At 35.5% G+C, this 24,113-nt stretch overlaps 2 protein-coding genes and 2 long non-coding RNA genes across 15 annotated transcripts; 3 read left to right on the forward strand and 1 right to left on the reverse strand.

The window, feature by feature from the left end:
* Window positions 1-3,159: 3,159 nt before the first annotated feature.
* Window positions 3,160-18,371, forward strand: LOC139980276 (uncharacterized). Its single transcript, XR_011797494.1, has 3 exons — window positions 3,160-3,379; window positions 17,516-17,592; window positions 18,185-18,371. It is a non-coding gene; the product is annotated as an uncharacterized lncRNA (long non-coding RNA).
* Window positions 4,208-14,429, forward strand: LOC139979968 (uncharacterized). Of its 12 annotated transcripts, XM_071991242.1 has the most exons (10): window positions 4,211-4,640; window positions 5,086-5,187; window positions 6,068-6,193; window positions 8,923-9,031; window positions 9,367-9,513; window positions 10,057-10,215; window positions 11,228-12,120; window positions 12,203-12,263; window positions 12,592-12,757; window positions 13,200-14,429. In XM_071991242.1, exons 4-10 carry the CDS (start codon window positions 8,938-8,940, stop codon window positions 13,312-13,314), a joined length of 1,635 nt encoding a protein of 544 aa, XP_071847343.1. In that variant the 5' UTR covers window positions 4,211-4,640; window positions 5,086-5,187; window positions 6,068-6,193; window positions 8,923-8,937; the 3' UTR covers window positions 13,315-14,429. The 12 variants fall into 12 exon arrangements, with proteins under 12 accessions (XP_071847348.1, XP_071847349.1, XP_071847347.1 ...); XM_071991245.1 differs by having other exon boundaries at window positions 4,209-6,193; window positions 10,057-10,114; window positions 10,193-10,215; XM_071991238.1 differs by adding an exon at window positions 7,533-7,767 and having other exon boundaries at window positions 4,211-6,193.
* On the reverse strand, window positions 17,630-23,050 carry LOC139980274 (small ubiquitin-related modifier 3-like). Its single transcript, XM_071991821.1, has 4 exons — window positions 22,908-23,050; window positions 21,437-21,484; window positions 20,853-20,930; window positions 17,630-18,191 (listed from the first exon to the last, which is right to left on the reverse strand). The coding sequence occupies exons 1-4, from the start codon at window positions 22,923-22,925 to the stop codon at window positions 18,057-18,059; spliced, it is 279 nt and encodes a 92-aa protein (XP_071847922.1). The 5' UTR covers window positions 22,926-23,050; the 3' UTR covers window positions 17,630-18,056.
* Window positions 18,694-20,403, forward strand: LOC139980275 (uncharacterized). The gene is made up of 3 exons (XR_011797493.1): window positions 18,694-18,899; window positions 19,460-19,552; window positions 19,980-20,403. It is a non-coding gene; the product is annotated as an uncharacterized lncRNA (long non-coding RNA).
* Window positions 23,051-24,113: the final 1,063 nt, after the last annotated feature.

Raw genomic sequence — 24,113 nt, forward strand, 5'->3', positions numbered from 1 at the left:
CTCTAATAATATTTTCTTTTGGAGTAAACGTGGATTTTCGTTATATTATATATATATATATATATATATATATATATATATATATATATATATATATATATATGGGCAGGTCCAAGCTATTTGCACTGTGACGTACGGGACATTTCAGAGACTTAAATTTGTCTAAAAGTTATATAAAATCTATTTTCCAGAAACTTTTTCAGGTTTTCATATTTGTTTTTGCTGCTACTTTATTACAAACTCATGAAGATTTCCTACACTTGCTTTAATTAGGTCCCATCTTAATTAATGTACAGTGTGACGTACGGGACCAGAGAATTTTGTGTTTTTTTTACTAACAAGCAAAGCTGAAACCGCTCTGAAATTATGAGGGCAGTGATCAAGCTGTTATAACTAGTGAATAGCCTAACCTTCCAAGGGCTAAGCTGTAACATATTAGAAAAAAATATGAAGCCATTCCAGTACAGTGGTTACACAAATGAAAATTGTCCTGTGACGTACGGGACATGTGACGTACGGGACAATTTGTCCATATACAAATTGACTATGAAAACTCATATTTTTATTCCTGAATATACCATAACAAGCTGATTTCTACATAAAAACATTAATTTGGATATGCCAGAACAATGTCATTGGTAATTTCATGCCATATTTCCTTCTTTCTGGGATACAGAAAAGAGCAGTGACTGTACACTTGTGAGATCATTCCACATAAAACATGGAATGCATAAAGTATTAATCTACTCTACACATACATCAAGTACTCATAACATCAATTCTAGCTCTTTTAGACCACAAATGATTCAAGATGCAAAGTTTTGGTGCAAAACTGTTTTGGTATGTATACTGTACAACACTGTATCATACTCCCCACTATTGACCCTGAAGTTGAAATATGATCCATCCCATTCAAATATACCAAAATGTCCACAGTAATGCCACGTAATGTCCATCTATATACAGTAACTAGTACAACAAAGAAAACTCTATAGACCTAATACTGGTTACCAGACCAAATAGTCAGAACATCAATTCTTTCTTTGTTAGACCACAAATGATTCAAGATGCAAAGTTTTGGTGCAAAACTGTTTTGGTATGAATACTGTACAACACTGTATCATACTCCCCACTAATGACCCTGAAGTTGAAATATGATCCATCCCATGCAAAATATACCAAAATGTCCACAGTAATGCCACGTAATGTCCATCTATGAAACTAGTACAACAAAGAAAACTCTATAGACCTAATACTGGTTACCAGACCAAATAGTCATAACATCAGTTCTTGCTTTGTTAGACCACAAATGATTCAAGATGCAAAGTTTTGGTGCAAAACTGTTTAAAAATTGGTATATACTGTACTGTACAACACTGTATCATACTCCCCACTAATGACCCTGAAGTTGAAATATGATTCATCCCATTCAAAAATCAAAATACCTGTATACTGTACCAAAATGTCCACAGTAATGCCACTAATGTCCATCTATGAAACTACATAGTACAACAAAGAAAACTCTATAGACCTAATACTGGTTATTGAACAAACTCATGAGTGATTGTCCTATGCAAAAATTGGGCGAGCGAAACTCTACACTTGTAACTAAAAATCTCAATGTCTACTATCTAAGTTCAGGAAACAAGAACATAGTTGCACATTATCATAGTCACACTTCACAACAGGCCTACAAAATTTTGAAATGCAAACTCAACATTCTTGAAGTCGTCCTCATTCAATGTCAATGTTGAATAGCATTGTAGATGATTCTGTATCCCCCACACGCACAATTGACTTCCCAATAGTCAAACAACACCCGGGCTGTTGGTGGTGGTCATCAGTCAATAGTTTATTTGGTGCCATGATGTGCTCTTCAGGCATGCAGGGATTATAAGTTGCAACTACCAGCTGTCAACAAAATAAACTTGTAAGCATTGGAAGGTTTCCAGTAGAGGTCCCCATTGGAGCCCATGCATGTTTATTATGTATACATGTATACAGGGTTTCTACCACACTATGTCCCGTACGTCACATTTTGTCCCGTACGTCACATTTTTAAATTTGATAATTAGATTTGCAGTGAATATTATTTCAATTTTTTTGGGATGGATATTGTTGAGCAATGTTCTTAATTAGAACTTTATAGAATATCACAAAAAAAAAATTGTTCCTCCATATCAAAACTTGAAAAAAGTGCTGAAAATTGTGACGTACGGGACATCAGTTTTTGGACACTAGCTAATTAGCATATTTAATTGATGAACCCCCAAACATAATATGTCAAAATTATTGGAAGGAAGGGTGTATCATGTCCCACATAACTTATATTCAATAAGTTCATATTGCTGGCAGCGACATAGGATTCCAAATGTCCCGTACGTCACACTGCAATTTGAATTTATGCAAATTAGCTGGCTGTAATTGTTTGAATAGGCAAAAAAATTTTTAAAAATTATGAAAATCTGAAACTTCAATAATTCAGCTTTAACATGACACCACATTTAGGGTGTTTCAGTAAAGTTTGAAATTTGGCTTCTAGGGATACAATAGCTTGGACCTGCCCATATATATATATATATATATATATATATATATATATATATATATATAAAGGAGATACTGCCTAGCCAAATGTCGTGTTCAAAATGTCAGTATCTCAGTGGCCTTATTCCAGTTTAGGACAGGAGAAGAAAATATAGATCTTTGTGCATATTTTTTATGTTTCCACCCTTGCATAGTTTCATCACTGATATTGTAGTTAGACAACATGCAGTATAAGATCGAGGGAATTCAGTTACTATAGCACCGTCTCCCTTCTTATCATTTTGTTGACTAATTTTTTGTTGTCTCTTCATCTCCCTGTACCGTATCACTTATTGTGTGTTTTCTGTTCGTTTCATTGAAATGTCCCTTTTTTTGGTCAACTCTTGTAAGCTTTTAGTTCGTTTTTTTCTTTGTATATACCAAGGTTGTCCAACCTTTTTTCAGAGGATCGAGGTCACATGGAATGGTTATGATGAAGGAGGGGCCGCATGAACCCGACGCTAGTTTTTTCGATTTTTTTGCGCGAAGCCCAAGGCAACAAAATGTGAGCACTGCGCGCATTAAACTGCAGAATGAAGAAATTGACTGACAGCTGACAGTCTTACTGACCAGTGTGAATAGCGAGTAACCAGTTGTGATTGTAGGCCTATTTTGAAAGGAGATGTTAAATATATAATATATTGTACACCTTCCTAAGCAGCCCTGATATTCAACAATTGGTTCTGTTTGTTTGTAGATACAACCCCTGCCCCAGACCAGTACAATGTCAGTGCATCAGCTAAGCCACAGGGTGTGGCTTTGCCAACTACTGAGCGATTCAAGGAGCCAAAAGGTACAGTTTACACCTAAGGCTTCTGGGCAGGGATGCACCACATGCTTTTCTTCATGCCCCCTCAGGCAACCAGAAATTTGTTTCTTTCAAGTTTAAAACTTAAGTTCCAGGTTGTTCACCTATGGCAGACTTATACAGTATGTGGTGGAAGGCGAGGCTTTAACTGGGTGCTTGTACGGGAAGTACACTGATTGTGCAGTACCTACTGTAGCTGCCTACCTTAGTAGACCTGCAGTAGATTCTAGTACAGGGCAGGTCCAAGCTATTTGCACTGTGACGTACGGGACATTTCAGAGACTTAAATGTGTCTAAAAGTTATAAAAAATCTATTTTCCAGAAATTTTTTCAGGTTTTCATATTTGTTATTGCTGCTACTTTATTACAAACTCATGAAGATTTCCTACACTTGCTTTAATTAGGTCCCATCTTAATTACTGTACAGTGTGACGTACGGGACCAGAGAATTTTGTGATTTTTTTTTACTAAAGAGCAAAGCTGAAATCCCTATGAAATTAGGAAGGCAGTGATCACGCTGTTTTAACTAGTGAATAGCCTAACCTTCCAAGGGCTAAACTGTAACAAATTAGAAAAAAATATGAAGCCATTCCAGTTCAGTGATTACACAAATGAAAATTGTCCTGTGACGTACGGGACAATTTGTTCAAATAAAAATTGACTATGAAAACTCATAGTTTTATTCCTGAATATACCATAACAAGCTGATTTCTACATAAAATCATTCATTTGGATATGCCAGAACAATGTCATTGGTCATTTACTGCCATATTTCCTTCTTTCGGGGATCGAAAAGAGCAGTGACTGCACTGTAAAAAATGTCTATGATATTACAGCTTTACACCGTTCATCTACTGAAATTAATCATGTTGTTAAAAAAAAATGTTGTCCATTTACAAAATGTATTGTAACAACATTTTCTGTATATGGGAACAAAATCTTCATAACAATACATCAACTGCTGTGTCGGAACAAAAGTATCAGGCTCGATCAAAGTTTTCATTATGCGGTCGAAGTGACCGCGAAAACGTTACACCAAATCTTGCATCATAAAACGAGAACCGTATTTTACATGTTGTTGGAATGATAGAAAGTAGCATATACGTTTAGTCTTACGCAATCAACGAGTTTTTCCGAAATAGTAAAGTTAACAACTGTGTCGCAAAGTTGTAAATGACCTTTGTACACTACTTACAGTTGAATAACGCTGGGCGCGCACCGAAGGTCCGAAACCGCTGTAATTACGGTAAGTTATGATTTCAAAGCTTTTCAGTCCTTTTTAATCTAACATGAGTGCAACTATAGTGAATTGTGTCATATGAAACTGTTATTTTTTACGTAAGCATTTATTAAACGTTCGTTTGTTGGTTTGTTTGTTTTGAAATAAGCGGCAAAGCAAGTAGGCTAGGCCGACAGCACAGCTCTCTGTCGGTCCATTGTGTGCATACTAGCACAAGATGCTATGGCAGTTCTTTGTTAGGCGAGCATATACGATCGCTTACTTCTAACATATCGTCGTAGCTGTTTTGACAGTCATACCAAACCTAAGCTTACACTCATTCTTTCGCGGTATCGTTTCTATTGGCTATGATATAACGCAGCCTAGACACTGGTCTCCAATCAGTGTCTATGCTTTACTATGTAACATAGATTATCTTAGGAAATTTCTTGATATCACTTTTACTGTTTAGTTTGAAGCCCCCGATCGGCTTACACTAAATCTTGGGGGAGTCGTGCAGTCCCCTGTCCTGAATCTTGGGGGAGTCGTGCAGTCCCCTATGGCACGCCAAATGGTAAAATTCAGAAATGAACAATCTAGGCTAGGTTTATGGTTAACAAACTCTTTTTTTTACCAATACTAGCATGGTCTATCACTAAAATAGATCATCGATCAATAAAATAGGTTTTTTGTCTGATAAATCACGTTTTTCCAGTGATCAATCAGAATTTTACTAATACAACTTGTTTTGTTTTTCTCGCTGATTTTTGAAAACTAATTATTGGTCGGTAAAACCATTTGTTATTCCTTGTTCAATTCTGAAGGATGCTACTGCATGCAATGGGGAAACCCTGTATGTACTATGTGCCTGTCATTTGATGCCTTGGCGTATAAACACGATATCACAAGAACCAAAGATGTTTGAACTGGAAATTTAGTATTTATAGGTATGTTTGAGTGGGAGAGGGCTTATGTGGAAGTTAACTATACAAAAAATTCCTGAAGGAAATTTCATTGTAAAGGGGAATTGTGAGTATTGCCAGCTAGAAAAAAATTACAGGCAAAGTCTACCTCCTAGCCCTCCTCCCCCCCCCCCCCACCCATCCAGAACTGTGCCTGAGCTGCTATTTGCCCCTAGCCTACTTTAAGTATCATGAACAGTTGATGTATGCACTGTTGTATGCTATACTAACCTGATCTTAGCATGAATGTGTTGATTGTGGGTGTTATGAATTATGCTAAACTGTAACCTACTTACAGTATTAACTGATAAGATTTGTCATCTGTCACTATATATGTAACCAAAAAGTGTTTGTTTGTTTTCCTTTCATAGGATAGGCTTCGGCTAAACCTGAGATGGAATAGTCAGGGGCACCGGATTTGTAATGTATTGTTGGAGAGCCTGACCCATTTCTGAAAGGTTTTAATTTCCATATGTTTTTATTCTCTTGCAGATGGTTACTTGTTCATGTGGTGTTCACTCTGATACTCCGCATAGACAGATGTGTCACTACAGGCTTCATCAAAATCAACCAAATTTTCAATTTACGTGTCCTGAAGAAAATTGCAACAGAATTTTTGTGAGTTACTCAGCTTTGAAAAGTCACTTCTATTGTGACCATAGAGAAGATGGTATTGAAACACGCAAAAGAAAATTTGATAGACTGTTAGATGTACAATTGCATTGTAACTTACAGTTTTGCAGACAAACTTGCTCTAATTTTGCAGATTTAAAAAAAACACCTTATAGGGCATCTAGAAAATGGTTTCGAAGTTTCTTGTCCATTTGAATATTGCCCCAACAAATTCTCCTCAAAAAATGCTTTAAGATGTCATATCTCCAGGAATCATCAATCTACTGTAGATGACTTTACTGCAACAATTGCAGGAAGCTCTGCATGTGAACTACTTCAAAATAAACATGATGAAGAAATTGCTAACCATGATATTCCAGAAACAACAATTACCAATGAAAATGATTCTGAAGATGAGGGAATTAGTCACAAATTGTTTCTTCAAAATATTGCACTCTTGTACTTAAACCTCCATGCAAAATTTGTTGTTCCAAATTCTACTTTGCAGTATATAATTGAAAACATAGGGGATATTTTTGATATGTTAGAAAGCATGAGGAATACAGAATTGAAACAAATTTTGAAGTCTAAAGATATTCCAGAACATGTTATTGAAGATATCGTGAGTGAAATTCAGTCAAATACTGCCTTGAAGTGTGCATATGAGAAAACGAAAGGATCATTTACATCAGCTCATAAAAGAAATGAGTTCTACAAAGAACATTTTGATGTAATTAGCCCTGTGGAAGTTTATCTAGGAAAGGATAACGAACATAATGACAGCTATTTACATTATGTCCCAATAATCAGCACACTCAAGCAACTGTTTAGAGATAAGTCTATCCTAGACCAATTTTTAAATCCTAAAATCAACACAAACTCTGATGTTTACACAGATTTCACAGATGGATCCTGTTTTCAAAATAATGCTTTCTTCGAAAATAGGAGACAAATTATTCTACTATTGTTCCAAGATGCATTTGAAATTGTTAATCCTCTGGGAGCTGCTCGAACGAAACACAAAGTTTTGGCAACATATATGACCCTTGGTAACCTGTACGCCTATAACCGTTCTAAGATAGACCAGATTCAACTAATTTCACTTTGCAAGGAAAAATATTTTAAATGTTTTGGTGCAAAAAAAGTATTTAAAAGACTGATAGATGACATTCAAGAACTTGAAAGTACTGGTATTGATATTGGCCTTGGTGAAAATGTATTTGGAGGAGTTGCATTCATTTCAGGTGATAACTTAGGTTCCCACGCTATAGGTGGCTTTATGCAAAACTTTAGTTCTGCTAAATATTTATGCAGGTATTGCTTGACTCTGACGTCTTCTTTCCAGGAAAACATATTACTGCAGGCGGAAGAGAGGACAAAACAAAACTATACAGCATGTGTAGAAAGCTTAAAAAATGACAACCTGCCCAACTATCTAGGAGTTCAGTTTGACTCTCCCTTTAATGTCATGAAAAGTTTTCATGTTTGTGGACCCGGTCTACCACCCTGTCTAGCTCACGATTTGTTTGAAGGAGTTGTCTCTTATGATCTTCACCTCTTCTTGATGTTCTTTATTCGAAGTAAGAAATGGTTCAGCATAGATTTGTTAAATAAAAGAATTCATGATTTCAAGTACAAAGGTAAAGATTCCTTTGATAAGCCAACCAAAGTTAAAGGCAACTATACTTCAGAAAAACTGTCAGGACATGCAGTGCAAAACTGGAATTTCCTTAGGTTATTACCTGTCATCATAGTTGATAAGATTGAAGATTACACTGATGAAGTTTGGCAAACAGTCCTTACTCTGAGGGAAGTAGTTGAACTAGTTTGTGCCCCCAAAATCTCAAAGAAACAGCTTCAGTACCTCCAGGACTTGATACATATTTATCTGCAATCAAGGCAAAGGTTATTCCCAAATAAACGTATCCGGCCTAAACACCATTACCTTCTGCATTACCCAAGGCTAATAACACAGTTTGGGCCCTTAATGAAAGTATGGACACTCCGTTATGAAAGTAAGCACAAATACTTTACTCGGGTTTCATCATCTGCAAAGAATTTTAAAAACCCCACTAAAACCCTTAGTACAAGACATCAGTTCTTGCAAGCTGCTTATAGTGCTGGTCAGATATTTGCCCCTGAAGTTGTGGCTAAAAAAGCTTTGAAATTCAGTGTTGAACTTTATAGTGAGGCATTATCACAAGCTTTCAAATCTTGCAAAGATCTAGAAACATCTACAAATGTGGATATATGCTATGAAGTAAATTTGTATGGAACGGACTATGTCAAAGGCCAACTATTAGTGACAAGTTGTTCTGGTAAATCACTGGAAGTTGGAGAATTGATATGTATCTTTCTGACAAACTTGCACCATTCTAATGTGGAAAAAACATCTGTGTACTTTGTTCTAAAACCCAATGGATGTTTGTATGATGCTGCACTTGGTTGTTACAAACTTGATACCAAGATTGTTGATGAAGACCTTGGAGCATGTAAATATAACATTGTTTTGGCTAAAAATGTTACTGATTACTACCCTTTGCAAACTTACAGCTTTAATGGTTCCCCCTATATTGTTCTGAAACATGCCATAATGTGCCCTAGTACTGAATGAAACGCACTAAATTTGAGAAATGTATCACTGATGCAAAAATGCATAAATGTAAGTAGCAATGCTGATGAACTTAACAGTCTATCGTAATAGGCATTTATAAGATAAGTTTTAAATTCTGTAGATGCTCTGAACAATAATGGAGGAGAAAACAGCTTGCAAAATTTGGAGCCTGGATGGGACTGTGAAGAAACTTGTTACTGCTAAAACATTCAGTGAACTTATGGAGAAAGGTGGGTTAAACATCTATGTTTATTTTCCATAAAATAAAGTTAGTTCTATACCACTGTGTAGGAGTGTAGAAATCAATAATAAGATAATCTATCATTTTTCCCCAGGACTCTATATTATGAAGGTTTGTTGCACACCCAAGCACCACTTATTTCTCATTTATTTATTTATTTATTTACATACATTTTTACCTCGATCAAGTGCAATTTAATTTTTTTTCATCAAAACTGGTAGAAACTTAAATGTTGAAGCCTAATTTCATTTATGAAATACAATATTCATATTTTTCAAGATGTATTTGTACTGTTGAAGTTAAATTCCCTTACATTTATTTCAGTAAAGCAAAAGCTAAACTGTCCTGAAGGGAGACTGTGCTTGCCAGATGGTACTGAGATAGATGATGAAGAAGGATTAACTGCTGCTAGGGACTTGTCCAGTGTGCCAGTGTTTACATTTGTTCCAGTAGGAAAGGATTTTACAACAAGTAAGTTGCTTCCTTGAAGTACTCATGCAGCTGATTCTTCTGAACAAACAAACATTATCCTTCTTTTAATAATTAGAGAGAACTTGCCCCTGCCCTGTGCAATAAGAATAAAAATGGTGGACTTTCTAGAGAGGCTATCAATTGTTAACATAATTATCAAATCTCAGATCATTTTGCTAGCAGTGTTTGCTAATAGCTTCAACAGTCAAGTCAAATTTGTTGAGAAACACAAGGTAACATTCACATTTGGAGTGGGCATTGCTTAAATATTATGTTACCATTCATGTTCATACAAATATGCTTTATTACCATTTCCCCAAAAATTTTAAGGAAAATTCCAATAATTCCAAATTTTCAGTTATCATCAAACACACATTTATTATACTGTCTCTGATTGTTGTGTCTGCCTATTCCTTTCTTGGTTTCACTTCCTGAGTAAACTGGCCTCCTTCAGCAACTGTCACTAGCCTATCACAAAGTATACAGAATATTGTTATTAGTAAATAATATGGTATTGTTTTTGCTCTTGATTGAAATATTCAGAAATCTCAAGTCTAGCCGAGTCACCATCTGTTTCCATGTCATTGCCATCATCGTTTGATTTGACATATGTATCAGAGCTTGAGTCAAGCAACAGTGATTTGTCAGCCAGTGACACAATTATACTACCTGATTCATCTCCTTTGTACAACAATGTATCTGGTAAGTGTAACTATTGAATTTGTGTATACAGACGTAGTATGAACAGACTAACATAAAAACAAAGGCATCATTTTATGCCTCATTGTTCCACCTTTGGTAACCGTTAGCTCCCTTGCTCTTTCTTCATATCTCCCTCTCATTGGGCTATGTCATATTGCCTGTAAAAGGGTACCCTATGATAAGGTTTTATATGTAAATTATTACCTCACCCTAAAGCTTCTCGTTATCTTGAAAATATTTTGGTGAGTTTGCAGGAACGATGACATGTTAAAACAAGTCAATACAAACTTTGAAATGTGATACTTTGGTTAGTTAGAGTGTAGTAGCATTTTAACTGGCTTAACAAGTCCAAATAATCTCCTTACAATGCAGTCAGATTGTGTTACCCACTGCTTTCAAGTGACTCCTATTTTCTCCTACTTTTTTAACCTTCCCCTTGTACATAATCCAAAAATTCTTGTTCATCAGACTTTTTTACATGACGTCACCCAAAACTGAATTTATGAGTGAATAAATGAATACAATGAATATAATTGCATTAGTTTATTTTACTTACCTGTAACGAAGTTCACAAAATAAAATTAACAAAGTTAATTAGTTCTTACATTTCCATGTAGGCCTGGTTAAACATTATGTTCTGTGTTGATTCCCTGCTGAAGGCAAGGTTTATGTTCGGTGATGATAGCATGTGTGTCTGTGTGTGACACCTTGGCTTGTGTACTTGATATCTCAAAAAGTCAGAGTAACTTGATCTTCACACTTGTTATTAAGATATCCCATTAATTATATGTATTGTTTTTCGTGGAGGTTAAAAGTCATATCAGGTATATACTTAACAGTCTAGGCGAAAGTCAGTGATGGAAACTCAATTTTTTATGTAGAGGCACATCAGTCAATGCTGCAATATGCCCTTGTATTTCTGATCAGCTGAGTTGGGAATCTTGTATTCGCAATTGCTCCTTATAGTGGCAAATAATCACTACGTCAATTAATTTTCTGGTTTGAATTACAGATAAGGACGAGAGCCCAAGATGTGAAACAACACCAGGACAGACGACTCATGACATCGCGTTACCTACTTTCTCACATATGTTTAGGAACAGTCTAAGAATGCAAGAACCACCTTTGCCCAGCGAAAAGAGAGGGGCAGCGAAAGCAATTGCAGACCAAATGATCGCAAAACACCTCTCTGGAAGAAGGGTATTCAGAGATTTTGCTTTACGTGTAGTAGCGTTGTCACCAGATTCATTTTCTACAGAACTGGGTAATGGAGTTGATTCATTTGCTTGTCTCATCGAAAATGCATATTACAACCACCCTAGCATGAGACTGCAATCAAAAAGTAATATCCGCAGTGATCTGTATGCACCAGGTACTAGTGGACGTAAGAGGAAGGGTGTAGACTTAAAAGAATCATATGGCTGCACAAATTGGCAACCAAGCAATCTCCCTCGTGGTGAAACCAAGGAAAGTCAAGAAGAAAAGCGTAAAATTTTGAAAACTGAATTTTCCAAACTAAGCCAAAATGCTAACAAGGTTGGCAACCTGATGAAAGCAACATATGTAACTCAGCGGTTTGAAATCAACAAAAAACCAACAAAACCATTGTGTGAGCTGAGAGAAGAATGGCCTTATCTGTTTCTGACACCCTTCTATGACAACCATTTCTACGAGCTTACAAGCACCTCTTATAAAACATTTCAGAACAACTTGACAAAGAAAGTGGGCCCCCTCTACAAATTTCTTTGTGATACAAAACAGGGCAAATTCTCAAAAAAGTGGCAACAGAAGATTAAAGAGGCAAAAGAGTCTGAAGAAAACGAGCAGTGTGTCACCCTCGCAGCAGTGTTTATGCTTTGCGAATATTTTGGAGAAGACAAAGATGTGATGTTCAAAGAAGTAGAGGTATGTCTACCTATTTTTAATAGTTAGTCCTGGCTTAAAAACTTATCTTCGGATATAATCTTTATGTTTTACACTGTTTCAGGAGGATGCTGACTTTTCTACTTTCAAAACTGATCTACCGTCACCGTGTGTGGTATATGCTGGTGAGTATGATGACTAATTACAAGATTTACTGCATATCCTTTCAGTCATATCCATTTGCACATACAATGCAATCAAATTTTTCTTTCCATTTTATTTCTATCCTAAGACTATGATTGGTCTCACATATCTATGCACTAGATCATCAGGTTTGACTTTTTTTGTGGTGAAGTGCGTCACGGTGACCACTAGGATTAATCCAGAGTGCAATAGTTTTACTTGCAGGCTACTCTTGCATAATTTCTGAAAGAAATTGCTTTCAAAATTATAATCCATGGATCTTTATACTTTAAGATATTAATAAAAAATGCTTTTGTTTTTATGTAACAGGTTGCAATCCATTTCTTAGAAACAGAATGGCAATAACAGTTGATCGGGAACCTCTGCTGTATCCTACATCCATTATTGCTGCGTTGAAGATGTTGTTCATGAGCTACTATGTGTTCAACATATGCTATCCCACAGAGGTTCAAGCAACCATGGAATACATACAGAGGTACAGTTTAAACCTAGTTTCTTGACAGATTAACAAAGGAGGTGCATTCAAACTACAGTTCCTCCATCTTGTTGAGATCCTGCAAGAAGAACTGTAAAGTCATGTTCAGTTTGTTCAGTAATAGCTTTATGTCAGTGTCAATGCCAACAAATGTTGTGCAACATTAAATGTTTTCATTGCACCTGTCACGGCATGCAAATTACAACAGTTTATACATAATAAAACAGATAAAAACTTTTACTATATATATATATATATATATATATATATATATATATATATATATATATATATATATATATATAACTTTTATGTGAAGTTTTACTAATTTTGGGGATACTTTTACCAAATTTGATTTAATTTAGTTTCTAAGCACTAGGATGTTTTTGGTAAACAAGGATAGATTGGACTCATGAAACTTGTTTCAAATTATACCCTACAGAATACTGTTCGAGATTGATCCAGGGAGAGGGTCTAGGGCAAAGAAATCTTACAGATGGTGTATAAATCCGAAAGTAACTTCTCTTTGTGAGCGGATGAAGGAAAGTAGAGAGTGAGATATGCAGTGAATGTGGCCAAAAGCTACTTGAGTTAACTGCATTTAATTTTGTTTAATGCTGTATACTTTTTTGTTTTGTTTAATGATACCTCCATTTCAAAAGCGCTGACTCTGTGAACTATTCTGCTATAAATCACTAAATTTTACAGGTTCATGTTACAATGTAACTTAAAGTTGATTTTTAAAATACTTAATAAACAATAAGGTAATCTGCTTGCTTCAGAAGTCTTTTAACCAAACATTGTATTTTCTTAAATACAAAATATGATTCTGTACAGAACAACCTCGTAGCTTTTTCTGTACAAGTTGGATGTAATTATATAAAAATATCCCAAATTTGAGCACTGTCAAGTAGATTTTCTGATTGTTCTATATATTGGAAAAGGTTCATTTTAGCAAAAAAATATCCCAGTGTGCCTGAGCATTTCAATGGAAGTTTCATCACTTTGACATTGACCATCAATCTAACTGTTTTCTTTTTTCTTTCTATTGATTTGGGAGTTGTTCTGATAGCAGTAAAGCTTATTTCCAAGAGTAGCAACTGTACTCATTCGAAACAAAGTATTTTTACTAGAAGAAATCCTTTTAAGTACTCTAAGCATAAGTAGTATTTGAGTTTCACACTGTTAATAGCTTTTTGTTTCAGGTTCAGTTTCAATGCAACTTAAGTGGTTTCCAGGTTCATGTTATTGTTTTGTTTCTTATTTCTTTAGTGTGTCATAGAATAGTATTTTTTAGTCGTTGCTCTTTCATTCTAGACACTTTGGTAGGTTCATAAGGTAAATTGACCCCCTGCTATTCAGCATTTATCAATCTTGCTTAAATAGTATTTACCTTTGGAAGTCTAATATCATCTGGAAAGTCCAGATTAATATGCTGAGATAGTTTAGTAGCAGTATGATAATATTACTGTTTTTCAACGCACTGGTAGACAAATTCACACTTTATCCCTGTTTTTCAATGGTATCTAAACTGTTCATGTTAGTGTAATATATTGTTATATTGTTGTTTGCAGTGCTAATTCCACATTTGCTGTATATGATGTTATCCTAAAAGTCTAAAACACCTGTCAAGATTGCATGTTGGTAAATAAAGATATGTGTGTTTGGTAAATTTGACTCTCTCAATGTGTTCCTCTTGGTATAACGTTTATTTTTTCATCTAAATCTCTTTCATGTACAACAAATTCCTCTCCACATAGGATTCGCCCAGGATCACAAATTACTTTAGCAACATATAGCAGCTTCATTTGAATACATAATTTTTACTTTCAATCACAACTTTTTACCGTGTATACAAACTGTTATTTGGTAAATTAACGGAAACATTCTGTCTAGAAACGAAAAAAGTTTGACCAATATACATAAAGTATTTTGAATTTTACATCACTTTTTCCATGTTGCCACATAAAATTCTACCTGAATAAATAGAAATGAATCTGTTTCTACACAAACCGTAGTTGTGCATTTACAGTTGCTGTTGTACACTGATGAAAAAACAGATGGAAACTAATTAAAAGCTTTTCTTTTGTAAATATACAGAGAAATTTTTTACAGTGTGTACTTGTGAGATCATTCCACTACATAAAACATGGAATGCGTAAAGTATAAATCTACTCTACACATTCATCAAATACTCATAACATCAATTTTAGCTTTGTTAGACCACAAATGATCCAAGATGCAAAGTTTTGATGCAAACCTGTTTCGGTATATACTGTACAACACTGTATCGTACTCCCTACTATTGACCCTCAAGTTGAAATATGATCCATCCCATTCAAAACATACCAAAATGTCCACAGTAACATCCACATAATGTCCATCTATGAAACTAGTACAACAAAGAAAACTCTATAAACCTAATACTGGTTACCAGACCAAATACTCATAACATCAATTCTAGCTTTGTTAGACCACAAATGATTCAAGATGCAAAGTTTTGATGCAAAACTGTTTCGGTATATACTGTACAACACTGAATCATACTCCCCGCTTATGACCCTGAAGTTGAAATATGATCCATCCCATTCAATACATACCAAAATGTCCACAGTAACATCCATATAATGTCCATCTATGAAACTAGTACAACAAAGAAAAATCTATAGACCTAATACTGGTTACCAGACCAAATACTCATAACATCAATTCTAGCTTTGTTAGACCACAAATGATTCAAGATGCAAAGTTTTGGTGCAAAACTGTTTCCGGTATATTCTGTACAACACTGTATCATACTCCCCACTATTGACCCTGAAGTTGAAATATGATCCATCCCATTCAAAACATATCAAAATGTCCACAGTAAGGTCCACATAATGTCCATCTATGAAACTAGTACAACAAAGAAAACTCTATAGACCTAATACTGGTTACCAGACCAAATACTCATAACATCAGTTCTAGCTTTGTTAGACCACAAATGATTCAAGATGCAAAGTTTTGGTGCAAAACTGTTTTGGTATACTGTATATACTGTACAACACTGTATCATACTCCCCACTATTGACCCTCAAGTTGAAATATGATCCATCCCATTCAAAACATATCAAAATGTCCACAGTAAGGTCCACATAATGTCCATCTATGAAACTAGTACGACAAAGAAAACTCTATAGACCTAATACTGGTTACCAGACCAAATACTCATTCAATGTCAATGTTGAATAGCATTGTAGATGATTCTGTATCCCCCCACACACACACAATTGACTTCCGACAGTATATTGAACAACACCTGGCCGTTGGTGGTCATCAGTCAATGGTTTATTTGAAGCCATGTTGTGCTCTTCAGGCATGCAGGGATTATAAGTTGCAACTACCATCTTTCAACAAAATAAATGTGTAAGCATTGGAAGGTTTCCAGTAAAGGTCCCCATTGGAGCCCATGCATGTTTATTATGTATAAATACAGGGTTTCCCCCACACTATGTCCCGTACGTCACATTTTGTCCCGTACGTCACATTTTTAATTTTGATAATTAGATTTGCTGTGAATATTTTTTTCTATTTTTTTGGGATGGATTTTGTTGAACAATGTTCTTAATTAGATCTTTACAGAATATCACCAAAAAAAAATTGTTCGTCCATATCAAAACTTGAAAAAAAAGTGCTGAAAATTGTGACGTATGGGACATCAGTATTTGGACACTAGCTAATTAGCATATTTAATTGATGAAGCCCTAAACATATGTCAAAATTATTGGAAGGAATGTTGTATCATGTCCCACATAACTTATATTCAATAAGTTCATATTGCTGGCAGGGAAATAGTATTCCAAATGTCCCGTACGTCACACTGCAATTTGAATTTATGCAAATTAGTCGGCTGTAATTGTTCGAATAGGCAAAACAATTAAAAAAAATTATGAAAATCTGAAACTTCAATAATTCAGCTTTAACATGACACCAAATTTAGGGTGCTTCAGTAAAGTTTGAAATTTGGCTTCTAGGGATACAATAGCTTGGACCTGCCCTACAGTGCCTATTCGTGATGAAAGCTTTCAAATATTAAATTACATTGAACATTTCCCTTACATTATGTTACTGAAGCAATGAAACATGTTAATGTGTTGTTTGTGTTTTTGGTGGAAGGCGAGGCTTAACTAGGTGCTTGTACGGGATGTACACTGATTGTGCAGTACCTACTGTAGCTGCCTACCTTAGTAGACCTGCAGTAGATTCTAGTACAGTGCCTATTAGTGATGAAAGCTTTCAAATATTAAATTACATTGAACATTTCCCTTACATCTACAGTATAGTTTTTGTAGTATGTTACTGAAGCAATGAAACATGTTCATGTGTTTTTTGTGGCCTTTGATTATATATTGTACATAGTGTTTGTTACTGGAGCCATGAAACATGTTTCTTGTGGCCTTTGGTAATATATATGCGAATAATATAGTGTTTGTTACTGGAGCAATGAAACATGTTATAAGTTTCTTGTGGCCTTTGGTAATATTTTGTATGGGAATAATATAGTGTTCAAGTTGTTGTTCCGCAGCTATGTAGGCTCTGAAATTTGTCTCAGTTTAATTACTTGATCGGTTCTTGTTTTACACATGTATATCCACACTTACATAGCAACTTGATCGACTGGCATCTTTGCGATGCAGTACTGGTCCGATACATTTTCCTTGTATACTTTGTCCACACAGTGCGCCTGTTAAATACTGTTTATTCTCATTTTCTCTTTAGATCTGGCACCAAAGTCTCTTAACAACACATTGTTGTTCATGTCACCTTTAAGAAAAGTATCATCTACTGAGTCTCTCGTAAGTGAAGCATAAATCAAATAATGCATTGTCACACAACTTTGGATGTTTTTTGTAATGAATTTGTTTAACACAGCCAGGTTCTCTACTTACTCTATCAGGAGAGGCATGAAAGCTCTTCCCAAAATAGCAAAGTAGTTTCTTATAGAAAAGTAGTTTCAAATAGAAAAGTAGTTTCTTTCTGCTTATTTAAGTGTAATTATTTACCCTCATTTTAGTTCAGTAGCCGTTTCTGATGTGCCCATCGATGTGGAGTGGCATGATAAAAGAAGCACAAGTCCTATCTAGATATCTTTATCATCTTATATATGAACTAATATATATAAAAAATAAATAACTGCTGATAACTTACTATTAATGTCAGTTTAGAGGTGACAGAACTTTGGCAATGGGAGGGGGGAGGAGAAGGATCATGTGTGTCTTACTTTCTATGCCACTCCATGGTCTGACTGACATTCTAGTTTTTAAAAAGTGAGCAGTAGAGATAAATGAGAATTGTGATTATTACTGACAATTGATGTCAGAGCTGATGTAAGACTGCTGTTGTTGAAATGTCTGGATTTTGGAACATGCATCTTTATTTGCTCCACAGCCTCCATCTGGAATTACACAAACAAAGAGGAGAGTTTCTCGCAGTCAATATGACAGAAGACTCAAGGAACTGGAATCAGAGGTTAGAAGAAAACTTGTCAAATAAGTTTGTTACCTGGTGGTAAAATGTATTTCAGAATTCAATTAACATCTAGAACAAAGTGAACAAGTTTGCAAAGTTCCTTTGTTGTTAATATTTCCAACACATTTACTTTAGATTGATTTTGTCCATTTCTGCAGAAATTTGATAACATTTAGTGGGTAACTTCCGACTTCTAGTACTACGGAAAATCATAAAACCAAGTTCTCCGTCTATATATACTCCAAACTTATTGCAGTACAGGTTTTAAATCATAGATATACATGTGGCAAAATGTTTAGTATTCTCTACATTTTCAATCTTAATCATTTATCTCTGATGACCATGATTCAATTGTTGTGGCATATTTGAAGAGCTAGATCTTTGTGGATTATGTTACGTAAACAACATGATCTTGGTGTACACTTTATTTTCCTTGCTTTGATAAGTACAAAGACTGGTCAAATACCAGGCTTACTTGGATCGTCAACGGCAGCAAGAGAAAGATGAAGTTACAAGACTGGAGGGTAATCTTCAGAGAACACTAAAAGAAAAGACTGAAATACAGGCAACTCTGGCCAAAACCGAGAAACAACTGCTTGACACTACCAAAGCAAGAGACACCCTGAAAGCTAAGGTAACAGATTATACCTTTAGCGATAGAAACTAACATCTATAGTCTAGAATCTAGACTATAGATGTATCAATACTTCTAGACTCCTACATGTTAGGCATTTGTTCATTTAAATATGCAGAAAGGTAGATAATCCGAAAACTGTAATAGCTAGAGAAACATTTCTTGCACTTGGAATGTTCCTGTTTTTGTTGGAACTAAGCATTTCCAGACTAAACTTTTTGCTTCATCTCATCCTTTAAAAGTGATCTTGTAAGTTAACTTTTGCAATTACAACTTCCTTTACTTTACGATGTACAGAATGTGTGCTTGGTATACAGCGCCTACTGAAAAGTGGCCTATATTTATTACACACAACTGTTCAGGCAGTGACATTCGGCTGTAACTAATGCAATATGCCCCCTTTAACTGTTTGGCTTTAGAGAATTTACAATTACACTGAACATGAAGAAAAAAACCTGTGTAACAACTCATGTAGACTAATTCCAACTTTCCAAGTGAAGATTGAAGATTAGTAACCATGAGTTCACTGAATGATACAAATCCATCTCTTTCTCTTACAGCTGGAAGGAATAGAAATATCTCAGAAGCGACATGACGGCCAGCAAAACAAAGAAATGCACCTACTGCAGGACCAGCTGCAGAGTAAAACTGAGGTCAGTTATAAACCCTAATAAATAATGTCTGTTTTAACATCCTTTCCTAACATGCTACTTTCTGACATGCTGGGTAACATATATATATATATATATATATATATATATATATATATATATATATATATATATATATATATATATATATATATATATATATATATATATATATTATGTGTGTGTGACCCATTTTGCAGTTTTTGGACTCATCAGGCAAAGGTAGGAATCTGACCTCAGACCTTTGTGTCACAGACTGGACCACAGTGAGTGTACTGGTGTGTGAATGCGTATGAACTGGCTTCCTATCAACAAGATTAGAACAGTCAGTTTCTGAAGTAAATAGAGCATTTGTACCAATATTCTGAGATCATACACTAAGGTTCATTGACTTTGGATATACTTTAACATATTTCTAATACTTTTCTAGGAGCTACAGAGACTGGAAACGCAGATGGGCTGTAAAGTGAAATCTCTGGAAGTAGACATTATCTCTTTGAAGTCGCAGATTCAGTCGTTGGAGGAAGACAGAACGGTTTTGGGTAATTGATTTCTTTTTGTCTCACATTAAAGGACCTGTACTGTACTTGAACCTCAAGTTTTACCTTCATGGAAGTGATTTCAGGAAACATTGCGACCTTTACAATCTTTGCAGGTCCCGAGTTGTATGCCTTGGGCACTGTGCCATGTAGATGAAAAACACACACATACACACAGAGCCCCAGGTAACCGTAGTGACCAGAAAATACCGGAAACTGTATCAACAATATCTATTCAGGCAGACGAACTCCTTTCGCATATAAAATGGATACATCAAAATGTTTATTGGCAGCAAGTAGAGTCAGACTGATGAAATAGATCATCCAAAATTAGGAAGAAAAAGACAGGCCAATACCATAACGGCTTCACTGTTGCTTGTTTGTTTTATAATCCATCTTGTAAACTTGAAGGAAGTCGAATTGATCCTTAAAGTACGTTCACGCTGTCAGGGTCTCAATAGAGATATGTTTTTTTTTCCCGGGTTCAAGCACTTTGAGCAGTCTGGGACTTATGTTGACTAACGTGATTTCAATCACTCTTTTTACGCCTGACGAAGGACCAGGGTGTCCGAAAATTTGTGTAGCGTGTAATTATTTCTATTCTATTCTAAATATTATATTGGATTTAAAGGCATTACATGTTATCCTCTTCATTATATATATATATATATATATATATATATATATATATATATATATATATATATATATATATATATATATATATTTGGCTAGGTAGACTAAAAACGATCCTGCTTTCATACCTGCTTATCACAGTATGCTTTCTTCAGCTTCCTCAAGGGTGTTGACCTTTTGATTTTAAATTGAACGGTTGAACCTTCCTGCAAGAAAAAATATGTAAGATGGTGTTGGTAAACTAATTATCTCTCACAACATCCACTCGTAAACAGGAAATTCTACTGTTTAGTATACATTAGTGATGGGAACGAGTACCACGGGACCGACCGAAAAGAAATTACTAACCAGTACACAGTAGTACATAGTGCAAGTATGATATCGTGGAGTCGTACTTTAAAGGTGCCAAAACTGTCTTGTCAGAAATTGTAAATTGTCTTGCATCAAATTGCTTAATTTGAGCAATTAAATACAAGTATATCCCCACAAATGCTTCAAGGAATTCAATCACTCAAATCCCATTTTCACGAGTGCTGTGGTTGATGTCATTACCTCATGATGTCAGCTTTGCATAAGTTGTATTAGATATAGCTAAATAATAACTAAAATGAGTCAAACGTTGGAATGATCAGCAGGCAAATGGTTTGACAAGCTACAGTAAATGATGTTATGTTATTACATGTCTTTAATACAAAGAAAGATTGATACTCACAGAACCAATTACCCTCAGGGTGATGTGTTCTGATTCATCTTTCACATCCTACAGACAAAAAAAAACAAATTGGAGAAAGTAACATTTTTGACAAAAAAGTCAGAAAAAATTATATACGCAGGTTATATGTACGCCTAGCCCACGTATGATAAATTGCAGTGCGGTATGAGTCCGGGAACTATTGGTTCACAAAATATACTGTCATACCAGAACTTAAATTCATCACAGGGCAATGCTTAGGGCGATACAAATACAAAAAATGATATGACCGAAAGGACTGAACCCCATTTTCCACTAAACAATTCCATTTAAAGTTGAAGGGTTGGGCGTTATTTGCCAGTTCTGTGTGCCGTGTACCAGTGTCTTTCCATAAGAATCCAAAGATCATTAAAGGGCTCGAGTAGTGAGAGATGGTTAAGGAACTAGTCTGTAGAATACTTTACATTAAGTACTTTAAAAGGAGAGAAAACACTTCATGTCAGATACAAAAAAAAAGGAAGAAAAAAAAAGAAAACATTAGTATTACTCTAAAACGGAGAGACAATACTCCATTACTCTTTCGGCCATGGCGGAAAGGTACATTTAAGGTATGGATTTGACCTTGGTGTACAGGAATGTATCAGGGAAGCTTTCTCTGATAAGGAAAGTATACACTGCTTCAAATGTGAAGGTTCGCTGGATAGCCTGAATTGTAGTTAAGACAAGATTGGGGAGTTGATGCACTGTACATGTTGATTGAATAGTTTGAATTGTAAGTTCATAAGTGTTGATACATGATTGTCTTCAAATATATAATAGTTAGTTGAATAAATGGAATTAAATAAGGCTGATAGTTTATTAAAAAGTACGATTCTGATTGTAGGTTTAAATGACTGATTTTGTGGATTTTTCGTTGCTTGGTATAGTTCATATACAAATTAATGGCGGAATGGCACATTTTCTATGGCGAAAATAGCACATTTTCTATGGCGGAATGTACCGATGGAGGAATGACACGTCCCCCGCCTATAGTAGTACAGCAAAACAGTAAATTGCTCAATCATTGATGTTATGTGCCTACTTTCGTGAATTCATTTAGGCCTACGTTACTATGTCTGTGTCTAGATAATAACCTTGCGTTTGGAGAAAATTCATTTCAGTTCAACTTATATTTCCGAAAGGCATGGAATCGAGGTTATTGTTCTGGAAATGCTTATTTCGATTCGCGAATTTCGGATCGCTGCTGTGTGCATGTTGTAACACTAGGCCCGTGTTCCTACCGTTGGGCATGTTCGAGCCCAACGGCCGGTTATAGACTTCCTAGCCTAGGCCTATATCATTGTGACTAATCGGTTAGGCCTAGCCTAACTTTTGTTAGCTTTGTTTACAAGGAACAAAAAAATATTGTTCTCGATGTTTGGTGTAGGAGTTAGACTCATATATCACATTGGGTGGTGAACTCCTCAACAGCACATGCATGGTGATACATTACCTTTTTCTGCTCAGACATTTTGACAGGATAGATGAAATAAACGCCGGCGGTTGGTTGACTGCGTGCTGACTTCCCGCACTTCGTCTTCAGGGCATACACTAGCAAGTACCAATGCCGCTTCACATGCCATAGGTCGGATCCGATCTTCGCGGTGCTAGAGTATGGCGCGCCGTATGTATTACATTATTTATGTTGTCGTCGCGGAGACTTAGGTAGTCATATTGAAGTGATCTGGATAAATCCATGTCGATTAGATTCATAGCATAAAACGCGAAATGTCATGTCAGATGCATGCTCTCTAATACGAATATGTAAGAAAGACGATAATCCAAGTTCAACGATGATATTCCAAGTTTTTCGAGCGATGATACAGGTTTATCGTTGAGGAACCTGGATTTTCGACCTGTAATGCAAGTTAGGTTTAGCGGTTGATACTACAGATTTTGCGACCGATAATCCAAGGTTTTCCATTGATAATGCAAATGTATATGGACGATAAACCTTCTTCCTTTCTTTTTATCCTAGCGACAATCCAGATTTATCTTTTCTGTTGAAAACCTAAGAGATAAATTTATTAGTATATAGATATTCCAGGTTAATCGTGTCGCTCATCCGGGTTTTTCGACCGAAAATAGGTTTATCACCAGATAATCTTAGATTATCAGTCGAAAGCCTGGATTTTTGACGTAAACCTGGATTTTCGATGAAAAGCTGGATTATCGGCAAAAACCGTTATGGACATCGTAATGCTGATATATTCGAGATATTCCAGGTTCATGGATTGGTAATCAAGGGTTTTAAACTGTAAACCGGGAACATTCATTATTAGGCATTTGGTCTGCCGCATACGAGTATCAAGCGTAATAGCTGTTCCTTCCATGGGATTCGTGATTCACATTTAAAAGGAAAGAGGACTGGGGTTGAGAATGAATTAGTTAGAATTCGTGCCCAGGCTATATATTGGGTGACTTATCCTTAAAAGTATCACAAATATACATCATGACACAAACACACTTACACACGCATGAGAGCCAAAAATACGCGACGCATCGTCAAATTGATAATAGAAATTTTTGTATATTTCTGAAACAAACAACTGTTGAACATTTAAACTATAACTGTACCAAGATTATCAGTTTAGGAGCATATTGCGCTTAAGTACCATTCCTGCATACCATTAATTATGACCCGTTAGCTGCTCAAGTT

This window comes from Apostichopus japonicus, chromosome 14 (assembly GCF_037975245.1).
Source record: "Apostichopus japonicus isolate 1M-3 chromosome 14, ASM3797524v1, whole genome shotgun sequence".
Taxonomy (NCBI): Eukaryota; Metazoa; Echinodermata; class Holothuroidea; order Aspidochirotida; family Stichopodidae; genus Apostichopus; species Apostichopus japonicus.